Here is an 11,691-nt window from a genome sequence, read left to right as displayed (position 1 = left end):
CTTCGTTCCGCGAGACGTAGGTCCGTTCCTGCCCCGTGGGTTTCCGCGCCAGGGAATTCAGCCTCTTCCTCGGAGCAATTCGAGATTTAGGCCCTCCAAGAAGATGGCTTGACGCGCCGTCAGATTTGGAATTTCTCGATGGTTTGAAAATTGCGACGCGATTTTATCCTGATTAGTTCTTCTATATACATCATGTCCATCCAGAGCCGAACCCTACTATCCCGTGTACCTTTGCTTCCCCTTCCGCCTGAATCCTGTGACCTACCTTAGCGTTATCGCCGACGCCTCAATCCCGCCGGGGACACCGCGTTCCTCCTGTCCCCATTGCCCTGTGTTTTAGTTTTCTCTACCTTTGTTTTTACTGTAGACGAGTGATAATTATAACAACATGCTGCTACTGTTCTTCATGCCATAGATGTTGAAGTACTAATCGAGTAACTTTTACCATTGTTTTACTAGTTACTACCGTGAGCTGAGTGAGATCGATAAAGAGTGGAGGTCGCCAGTCCAGCCTCAAGAGTGAGGGGAGAGTCTCAGGCTTGGGAACCTTTTCCTTTGGACACATAGCTCGATAAGAGCAACACCCGGGTGTCGCTGAAGAAGCATAGATCGGGAGTTTTCTTGGCCTGAGAAGTACAGGAGAGGAGCGTAGTGATAGCATGGCTTCAAAGCTTGTGGTTAGTTACTAATCCTTTTTTCATTTCACGAGATCTATTTTAGGGATGCCTTCCTCCAGGAGTAACAAGGGTGAGCACTTCATGCGCTTAGGTTCTTGGAATCCCCTGGGATGTGGATACAGAAGGATTAAAAGAGTACATGAGCAAGTTTGGCCCCCTGGATGATTGCATTGTTATGAAGGTTTGTGACAATTCAACATCTGCTATCAATTTGATGAGGCATAGTCTTTCTTGTGTCGTTCCTCAATTTTTCAGCGCTGATGTTTCAAATAAGTTTATACTTAATATTCATCTTTTTTTAAGCAACGTTGAAAACTGAACTGTCTCTTGTCTAATTGATGGTCTGCCCTCAATCTCGCAAAGGCACACATGGATATTGTTCTTATTGCAATCAAAACAAGTTTGACTTTGTGTTTTTATCTTTCTCTATTATGTCATTTGTTTCTTCAAGGGACGACTGAATTTTGTTTCTTCATGGGCTACATCATTTTTTATTCAAATCATGTTTTATTGCTCATTTCCAATCTAATAATTTACCAACATGTTTTATACCTTTACAAAATGTCAGGATCGCTCATCTGGTCGATCTCGTGGTTTTGGATACGTGACGTTTTCGTCAGTAGAGGATGCAAAGGTAATAAACGGGAATCCCTTCGGTTTATTAGGACTTTAATTGCATCTTATCTGAGGCCAGTGGCAAATGGTAATGCTTACTCTCTATTGTTTACGTTTCATTCCTTGACAACGTACATAACTAACCTCTACATTGCCTTTTGCGACAAAGATCTTTTTGTTTTTACCTCTCTTGTGGTTGTATACTGTACATCTAGTTGATCCCCACCGAGTGTGAGGTTCTCCTCAGTTTTAACGTCCTGTAGTGGCATCTTGCTTGTTTATCAACCATTTAAAGAAAATGGGCAACTAGTCACTTAATACATGCTATTGCTTCGCTCAAACCAATCATATTTAACACTATCTAAAGTATAACAGTAAATGTTAAACTAACAAAAAATTGTTAGTTCTAGATGGGTACTTTATCAGTGTTCTAGCCGTCAACAATACTCCCTTCATTCCAAAATATAAGGTGTATTAATTTTCTGATAGTCGAATTTCTTTATGTTTGACCAAGTTTATAGAGAAAAAATATCAATAACCACATTACCAAATCATAAACATTGGTCAAATATAGAAAAGTTTGACTTCTAGAAAAAGCTAATATACCTTGTATTTTGGAACAGAGGCAGTGTGCCGGAAGTACAGACATTTCTGAGCAAACCAATACATTTTCCTTTGTCCTGGTCATGCTTTAGTCAACTGAATGAAGAAAGTTTTGAGAAGTGATTAGGATATGATTTGATGGCATCTTTTGACTAGTTTAGTTATATATGATTCTCTCCTGTCGCCTCTATTAACTCCGATTCTCTGTGTACTATTTTTTAGAATGTTGTTAACTCTGAGCATATTCTTGGAGACCGAACTCTGGAAGTGAAGATAGCGACTCCCAAGGTAAATATTAGCAAAAAGTGGAAAATCTCATCTACCATATGCAGCATACGACAGATCTTCAGTGCCAGACCTTTGCTTGCCTTTTTTGGTAACGATGTGATGAGTTCTAAACACAGGAAGAAATGCGAGCTCCAGGAAACAAGAAAGCTACCAGGATATTTGTTGCTCGGATTCCACAGTCTGTGGATGAGTCAATGTTTCGCAGGTGAGCTCCAGTACATGTTTTGCCATTGTTGATCTACGCAACCTTCAATATATGAACTTGTCTAAGCATTGAGATTGTTTGAACAGGCATTTTCAAACTTTTGGAGAAATAACAGATCTTTATATGCCCAAGGTGAGGAAATTAAGCTGATACGAGATATATAATATTCTAGATCGAGGTGCTGTCATCTCGTTTTGTTCATGTTAGTGTATTTACTAAAACTGTGGTAATATACAAACAACAAAAACAGTTGCTGATTGGCATCAATTTTCTGTATGTTAATATCTGCTACCTTCTCTTTTTTGATAGTACATTGAAGATATTTCCAGCCAACGTTTGCACTGTTTTAGTGGAAGTTACTTTTCACGTTAAAGATCACCAAATTACTGATTTAATGACTTTACACCTTTCCTGGCCATTCACGATCACTCAAGGAGGCAAATACCAAAGAATGTTCTAGTTTTCTTTTGACTGACAATTAAAATTGATGCTGTGCAAGCATCTTTAGGACATATTTCAATATAATTGAACGCATAAACCTGTTATATAGCCTACCTTAACTTGTTTGGGACTAAAGGCTTTGTTGTTGTTGTTGTTGCTGCATAAACCTGTTATACTATGGTCAAGCTACTTCCCCCACACGTGTTTGATTAGTTTTGAACACCTGACAAGACACAGTGCCTTGATTTGTCAAGTGTGTACTGTTGAAGAGAGATTCGTCCAGTATAACTTAAGAATCTTTGAGACAACTTTTCTTAGAAGTTAGAATGATTTTTCATCTAGTCTTTGGAGCTTCCATATCTAACAAACCCAGATTATTGTGATGGACATAGATGAGGGTTCAAGCTTACAGACTTGTCTACCGCTAGACACCTGTGAAAGCATACAGCCTGTTGAGGAGTCTGGTCAGCTCGCTTGCATCACTTTAGTTAGAATAGACAAGACGGGTGGAATTGGATTTTCACATGCCCAATTTCCTTTATTTTCTAGTCCCTGTAATATCTTTTTTTATTTGCTGGCCACCTCTTTGATGCAACCATTCCATGATTATGTCCAAAATATTCTACAGAGAAATTGCAGTTTGAGTCAAGATGCTTCTGCTAACATGGGTTTTGTTCTCCCACCAATCTCGTGCAGGAACTGGGTTCAAAAGAACATCGTGGAATTGGCTTTGTCACTTTCCGGAGTGCAGGTACGTGTATAGAATCTTCTAAGAGACGTTTATTTAATTAATACGTTGGTAGGTCAGATTGAACTAAATAGAGGAATAATGTTACTCCCTCCGATCCTAATTAATTTGTATGCACATTGTATAGAGGATGTGTCAATTAATTTGGATCAGGGGAGTATAACTTTGGTCTTCCATGTGATGCAAGAACATTGCCTTTGTACTATAGCAATATAATGGTGGGACTGGTGCTTGTAGTGCCGCCGCAGTACAGCAAGACCCCCTATGAATTTCACCATCACCCATAACCTTAAATTCACGCAGTAGGTTTGTAGCAGCAATGCCCGCACTAGCTTACATTTTTAACTGATTATTGTCTGTTTTGTAACTAGAGTTTTGACTCAGATCTACGATCTTACATTCTTCTGCCTAAGTGCTTATTTGTTCTCATCTACTTCACTTGTGCATGAGGCATGAGCTAGGATTTGATTTTAATTTGGAAGCTGCATTCCTAAATTATTCTTGGAACTTCCATTTGCTTCACCATTTACCACGAGTAATAGTGTTCCTCAACAACCTGTTTAGCTTTAGTTTGTAACTTTCAACTGTAATTTGTAGAGTGCGTGGACAATGTCATGCAAGAAAATCATGAGATTGATGGCACAACAGTTGTTGTTGATCGTGCAACTCCGAAGGTACATTTCGCAATTCACTTAGCTCAGTGTTTGAACTTGGAATACATGTAATATTTTGTGTGCTCCATCTCTAATACTTAAACTAGAACTAACACCCAGGGTTGACGACTTGACACTATGGTTTAGTCTAGGAAGTAGGAAGGATTGTTTTGGGGTTGAACTGGTCCGGGTTGTAATATCTAATCATACCATGATCCTACCAATTTTACTCCTAGTGCTTGCAAAGTGGTGGATTGTTTTGTGGTTGAACTGGTCCGGGTTGTGATATCCAATCGTACCATGATCCTACCAATTTACTCCTTCTAGTGCTTGAAAAGGGGTTATATTGGACATGGGCACAATCCCCAAAATGCAACTTTGATTACTTATTCCTATTGCAATGTATGTATAAAGTTGAACAAAACTTTATTGTGATTTTTGTCAAGATAAACCTATATGTATGATTATCATGTGTCCAATCTGAACATTTTTGAAGATACATATGCAGTCAGAGTTTTTGAAGTTTGACTTTGCTATGTCCAAAATGACCAATTTTATGAAATTTGAGGAAGTAATAATGCATACAATACAATTCATTATAACTATGTACCCTTTTTATCTTTATTTATGTATTAATGTGTTACTTAAGAAGTTGGAAGGTCATAGCAAATGTATATGCTTTTCTTGTTTGATGAACCTGTACGAGCAAATGTTTCTATACAGGTTGAAAATTGTTGTAATGGTAGAATTAATGAAGAACTGTAGCATCTAACAGTAATAAATGATACATTTTCAATGTACTGGAAAATGGAGGCAGTATGAAAGCATATAAAGAACATAAACACAGACTAAATGCTAAATTTTGCTTACAAATGTAGGTCCGCAGGATCATGATCCTAAAGATGCTACAATTAGCATTCGGATACGACCATGATCCTATAAAGGGCTTCTTTGGAACGAAGAAATCGAAACACTCAGGGGTGTGAAAAGCACATGATTATACTCAGGGATGTGAAAAGCACATGATTATAGTGTTATGGCTTGGCGATCCCATATGAGACACAACCACAATAATTGCTCAACAGAGCTGTTTGAATACTGCACAGACATGCACACATTTTGAGATTAGGTTTACTTCATTAAAGAGAGATAAAGAGATCAAGGACAAGGGCTGTGGTAGCCTCACACTGGTGCTGTAGTTATCCATTTACGATATTGCTTTCCCTCCTACATAGCAGGATGAAGAAGTGAGGCACCCTCCAAGGAGGGGGGGAGGAGCACAGGGCGAGGGTGGTTATGGCTCATACAATGCATACATTACAGCTGCTACCAGATATGCAGCTCTGGGCGTACCAACACTGTATGATCATCCTGGGCCAGCTTATGGAAGTAAGTCTTGAGCTCTACACTTTGCCTGATATTTTGACTTGGAAACAATCGATTGTTACTGAATATTGCATCAAAATTGGCTAGGAGGATACTTGAATGAGCCCCCTGTATCAAGCAAAAAGATATTCATTGGTAGACTCCCACAAGAAGCAAATACTGATGATTTATGGGATTATTTTGGCCGATTTGGCAGAATTGTGGATGCATACATTCCAAAGGTTTGGCTCTCCCATCATTATTGGTAGTGTTTAGTCTCTTGACAACTTACAAACCCTAGTGCTATCGTAGGATCCAAAAAAGAGCGGCCACCGTGGTTTTGGTTTTGTTACTTTTGCTGAGGACGGTGTAGCAGATCGTGTAGCGCGAAGAAGTCATGAAATTTTGGGACAGGAGGTGAGACAACAAGAGCCATTGCCTCAGCTCAGCCTGCAAAAAATGCCAGTGCGGAGATTAATTCATTGATCTGCCTTGTGTTTTCTCCCCAGGTTGCTGTAGACTCAGCTGCACCCGTGGAGGGTGGCCCCAGTCGAGGCGGGTACATGGAACCACCTGGGCCATATGGAGCTTACAGCCCGATGATGTCTTATGGCCAGTTCTCTGGCAGTCTTGGTTATGATGTAAGTAGAGAGCAGTAACTAAAGCTACTACTGTTTTCATCTTCTTCATGTATATTTTTGTGAAGCGGCATAGGCTTCAAATTAGTTTCCCACTCGCTCTTCGACTTTCTCGATTATCACTTGTGAGTTGCGAAACATTGGCTAACAAATCTTTCTCACGTTTCAGTATGGTTATGGTCCCAGTGGAAGTAGCAGCAGATCAAGAGTACAACCGCGCTACAGACCCTACTGAGGCACTCTCTTGGAGCCATCACAGCATTTAAGCGACATGATAGCATGAAGATGCTATGACATTGTGAGAACATGATAGTGAAAAAAAGGATGTTCCGTTGTCAGGATTCTATGGTACCGTGTATACTTATGTTTGTTTTTGTCCAGGATATGCGTAACCCTTTTTGTTCATGACGTTTTTCTGTATTCATGTGCCACCGGAAATTTGATTATATGGTGTGGCAGACTCTGAACATTGCCGATTATGCTAGCTGGCAGACGGGTTAGCTGTGCAGTTTGATTACGTTTTTCAGCGTTGGGCCTATTTGGTTTGCTCCTTGCGTAAATTCGGCTAGCCAAGGTTCCGGTTGCCCATGTTTTATCCGAGGATTTCCTCTGAAATGCACATGTGTTGCCAGCATCTTGCAATCGCTGAATCGAAGGCTAAATTTGACTTCTGCAACGCGCACCCTTCCCTTGGTTTTTGAATGTTGGTCAAGTGATTAACCTACTGGGCCTTGTTACTTAGTTTGCGGTTGCAGCATCGTTGCCCCCCAAAAAGAAGGTAGTAGAAACGTATTTTAGCCAAACGGTAAAATAAGCAAACCAGTCAGACAAGCACGATTTCACAACCCACTACGATGGTGGGAGCGATGTCGGTGACGCGGCAATGGTTGCGATAGTCGGCTCTTCTCCGGCGTGTCCACGGTATTGCCTCGGTTTGTTTGTTGCTATGGAGTCGAAGCTGCGGCGGTGAGGCCCTGTGGTGTACGATGACTGGCTGCTTGTGGCCTTTCGGCGATCTTCCGTGGCGCCAGCCGTGCTTGGTTTCGTTCTTCTGAGTTTTTCGTCAGAATCGGAGCTGCGTTGTCTGTCCGCAGGTCGACAAGTCGTCGATGAGGGTGGGCTTTGCCCTGTGTGTTTCAGTTTATGGGAGTGGGCTTGGCCCTTGTTGTTTCGGTTTTTGCCCGATTTTCCGTAATTAACTGGGCAATTCTCTTCTGCTTTATTAATAGATGAGGCAATCTTTGCCTCCGTTTCGAAAAAAAAACCACTACGATGTCAAGCTAGCCCAGGTCAACAAGTGTAGTAAACTACTGCGATGATGTGCATGACCCACTGCCGCGTGCTGACCTACGGCAGCTTCGTCTCCAGCGTGCGCGACCAGCTCGTGCTCCACGCCGGGGCGACGCTGTCAGGTCCTAGATGATCTACAGGTTCAGAGAAACGGTTTGTATGGAAGAGGAAAGAGGCCCCAATCTGGGCATATATTACTATAGGTTATGCCGTATGAGTTTAGGGTTCATCCTCGAAGGAAAATCTAGAAGATTCGATATCCCGATCAGCCACAACCCGACTGTTAAGTAGGTGGCTGTCTCGCTGTCGACAGAGACACATGAAAAGTAACAGTAACGGAAAGAAAACTAACGGCTGGTGACACGCGTAGCTTGAGGAGCCAATCTAGGCCGTTGGATCTCCCGAATCGTTATGTGCCAGAATTGCCATAGTTAACTGAATGTAAATCTTCAGATATCGCGGCCTGACATTACCCCCTCCTGAAGAGCCGGCGTGTCCTCATGGTGTTTTGTTGTTGATTCTCCAGGCTTCGGTTGTGCTCCGAAAGAACGCCGGAAAGACGTGTTTGATGAACTCTGCATCTTCCCAGGTTGCATCTTCCGCTGTTAGATTTGCCCATTGGATCAGCCACTGTACCACTGGCACGTTTTTGCGAGGGACCTGTCTGACTTCCAATACTTGAGCCAGTTCTGTTTTGATGGTGCCATCAACATTCACCATTGGTAGGTGCGGCCTGGGAATGGACTTGTGACCCAAGTGCTTTTTTAACTGACTGACATGGAAAACTGGGTGCATTTGCACCTGTTCTGGAAATTGCAACTTATAAGCACTGTTGCCAATTTTCTGGATCACCAAGAATGGACCATAGTATTTGTTGTGTAGTTTGATTGCGCCTCTGAAACCAAATGCTGCAAGCCTGTATGGTGCCATCTTAAGATATACCAAATCACCAACTTCAAATTGTCTCTCCACTCTTTTCAGATCTGCATACCTTTTCATTCTATTCTAAGCTTGCAGCAAGTTTTCTTTCAATTGGTGCAACATATTCTGCTTGGCTATTAAGAAGTCCCGTGCTTCCTCATTATCAGGTCCAGGTATTGCTAATTCAGCAATCAATGGGGGAGGAAATCCATATAATGCTTGAAAGGGGCTCATTTTCAGGGTTGTATGATAACTGGTATTGTACCAATATTCAACTAGGGGTAGCCATGCTAACCACTTCTTTGGCTCTTGTGTAGTCATACACCTTAAATATGTTTCCAAGCACTGATTTATGCTCTCGGTTTGGCCATCCGTTTGTGGGTGGTAGGCTGAACTATATCTTAGTTCACTTTTGTATGCAGCAAAGATGTCTCTCCACAGTTGGCTGGTAAAGATCCTATCTCTGTCAGAGATAATGAGTGTTGGAGGTCCATGAAGTTTGATAATGTTATCTACAAAGGCTTGAGCTACACTCTGGACTGTGTAAGGATGTGACAAAGGTATGAAATGAGAGTACTTGGTGAACCTGTCAACTACCACTAGTATCACATCCTTTCCTTGGGAATTGGGAAGGCCTTCTATGAAATCAATTGATATGTGCTGCCAAGCCATGTCAGCAACTGGTAAAGGATCTAGAAGTCCTGGCTGTGAGCAATTGTCATGCTTTGCTCTCTGACAGATAGGACAAGTAGCTATGAACTGTTCCACAACTTGTTTAAGACCTGGCCAATAGAAAATTCCTTTCACTCTCTGATATGTAGCTCTCATACCTGAGTGTCCTCCCACAGGTGAGTTATGTAGAGCAGAAATCAATCTCTCCCTCAAACTGTTGTCATTTCCCACCAGAATTTTTCCTTTGAATCTGATAATACCAGCATGTATGGAGTAATCAGACTTGTCCTCAGGAGATTGTACTAGCATTTTTTCCTGCAGTTTCTTTGTGGTTGGATCAGTTTGATAGCTACTGAGCAACTCCTTTGCCCACTCAGGAGTAACAGTGGATATAGACATGCATTTGGGAAGTACTCTAGACAGAGCATCAGCTACTCTGTTGGTAATGCCCTTCTTATACTGAATGGTGAAATTGGACTCTAGCAACTTCATCATTAATTTGTGTTGTATTCCTTCATTAATCTTTTGGTCAGTTATGAATTTCAAGGACTGCTGATCAGTTTTGATGATTACCGAATTTCCCAGTAAGTAATGTCTCCATTTCTTTAAAGCTTCCAGGATTGCTAGAGCTTCTTTCTCATAAGTAGATAGGGCAGCATTTCTTGGACAGAGTGAAGAACTGTAGTATGCCAATGGTCTGCCCTCTTGCATAAGTACATCACCAATGCCATAGCCTGAAGCATCAGTTTCTAATGTAAAAGGGACATTGAAATTGGGCAGGGCCAGTGCTGGGGCTGTTACCAAAGCTTGTTGTAATTTTTTGAAAGCTTTATCTTGCTCTGCTGTCCACAGGAATTTTCCTTTCTTAAGAGCATCATGCAATGGCATGCAAATTGTTCCATAATCTTTGATGAACCTTCTATAGTAACCAGCTAGGCCCAAGAAACTTCTCAACTTAGTGATATCAGTGGGTGTAGGCCAGCCCACAATTGCTTTAATCTTGCTGGGCTCAGTAGCTAATCCTTCTCGAGAAACTACATGTCCCAAATATTCCACTTGAGGAACTACAAAAGCACATTTGGACATTTTGGCAAACAACTGGTTTTCTTTCAAGATTTGCAGCACTTGCTTTAAATGTTCCACATGCTCTTCAACAGTATTGCTGAACACTAGGATATCATCAAAGAATACCAGTACAAACTTCCTGTTGTACTTAGCAAACAAGAAATTCATGAGAGCTTGGAATGTTGCTGGTGCATTAGATAATCCAAAGGGCATCACCAAATATTCATAATGCCCCAGAAAAGTTCTGAATGCAGTTTTATGAATGTCTGCAGGGTCCATTCTTATCTGATGATATCCTAACTTTAGGTCAATTTTGGAAAAAATCTTTGCTCCATGCAACTCATCCAGTAGATCCTCAATAACTGGTATAGGGAATTTGTTCTTCACTGTCACCGTGTTCAACTTTCTAAAACCAGTACAACATCATAGTACCATCTTTCTTTTTGACTAGAAGAACATGAGCTGCATATGGACTCTGACTGTTCCTTATGAGCTTATTATCCAGTAGGTGTTTGATCTGTTTTTCCATTTCTGCCTTTTGATGGTGGGGGACTCTATATGGCCTTACATGAGGTGGATCCACTCCTGGCATCAAGGGGATTTTATGGTCCAATTCTCTCTTGGGAGGTAATGTTGTTGGTTCTGCAAAAACATCCTTGTACTCCTGTAACAAGTTGTTTATTGCAGCTGGGATACAGTGCTTTTCAGGAGTTTGAGCCACTATATTGTGAATTTGGAGAAGAAAAGTTTCCACACCCTTGTCCAACAACTTAGTTACTTGTTCTGCTGGTATTTTCAGGATTTCCTCATTGGAGTTGTAAACTGCTGTTGTGACTGTTGTTTTCCCTTAGAGAGTGAAACTGAACTAATTGTGTGGCACATCAAAAGCCACATGACTAACCAATGAAAACCAATCATACCCTAGGATCATATCATGACTAGGGAGGTTGAGAATTCTGAAAGAGTGTTCCAACTTTAGTTTGACCAGTTGAAAAACACAATTTGGAACTACAGCAACAGAAAGCAGCAGACCTCCTCCAGCTACAGAAACCTTTCTAGGCTTAACAGGGAGTAATTGAAAGTTTGATTTAATAGCAAACTGCTCAGTGATGAAAGAGGTTGAACTTCCTGTATCCAGTAATGCTACTGCCCTTTTTCCATTAACATGCACAATTACTGTAGGAGATTGCACACCAAGCTGCTGGCCCATAGCATGTGCAGATATAAACATTGCTTGCTCATGTTGTTCTGTTCCTTCTTCCATTACTTTCTGTTGATCAGGTTCTGTCTCTTCTGGACCAGATTCTTCCATTTCTTGTTGTAACATGTGCACATTAGGAACTAGAGTGCATTTATGGCCATGGAACCATTTATCACCACATCTCCAACACTCCCCAACTTTTCTGCTTTTCTGAATTTGGCTGTTAACATGTCCAGTGTTCTTTGTGGAGTAGTTGTTGGGACTACTACAGTGTTGATCACTTGTTTGCCAGCTGCAGGTGTTACATTT

The 11,691-nt window shown here is 41.3% G+C and overlaps 1 protein-coding gene across 3 annotated transcripts in view; it reads left to right on the top strand.

The window, feature by feature from the left end:
- Window positions 1-6,750, top strand: part of LOC119341199 (28 kDa ribonucleoprotein, chloroplastic) — a 7,147-nt gene extending 397 nt beyond the window's left edge. Inside the window, exons 1-13 of one of the 3 annotated variants that reach the window (XM_037613076.1) lie at window positions 459-677; window positions 769-858; window positions 1,246-1,311; window positions 2,118-2,183; window positions 2,300-2,388; window positions 2,475-2,520; window positions 3,526-3,580; window positions 4,175-4,251; window positions 5,469-5,619; window positions 5,704-5,837; window positions 5,908-6,012; window positions 6,105-6,236; window positions 6,403-6,750. In XM_037613076.1, coding sequence (XP_037468973.1) covers window positions 660-677; window positions 769-858; window positions 1,246-1,311; window positions 2,118-2,183; window positions 2,300-2,388; window positions 2,475-2,520; window positions 3,526-3,580; window positions 4,175-4,251; window positions 5,469-5,619; window positions 5,704-5,837; window positions 5,908-6,012; window positions 6,105-6,236; window positions 6,403-6,468 — 1,095 coding nt within the window. In that variant the 5' untranslated portion in view covers window positions 459-659 and the 3' untranslated portion in view covers window positions 6,469-6,750. Of the gene's footprint in view, window positions 1-458; window positions 678-718; window positions 859-1,245; window positions 1,312-2,117; window positions 2,184-2,299; window positions 2,389-2,474; window positions 2,521-3,525; window positions 3,581-4,174; window positions 4,252-5,465; window positions 5,620-5,703; window positions 5,838-5,907; window positions 6,013-6,104; window positions 6,237-6,402 lie in introns of those variants that run through there. The other 2 variants (XM_037613069.1, XM_037613084.1) reach the window with 2 other exon arrangements.
- Window positions 6,751-11,691: the final 4,941 nt, after the last annotated feature.

This window comes from Triticum dicoccoides, chromosome 1B (assembly GCF_002162155.2).
Source record: "Triticum dicoccoides isolate Atlit2015 ecotype Zavitan chromosome 1B, WEW_v2.0, whole genome shotgun sequence".
Classification (NCBI taxonomy): Eukaryota; Viridiplantae; Streptophyta; class Magnoliopsida; order Poales; family Poaceae; genus Triticum; species Triticum dicoccoides.
This window is presented reverse-complemented; position numbering and strand designations above follow the sequence as displayed.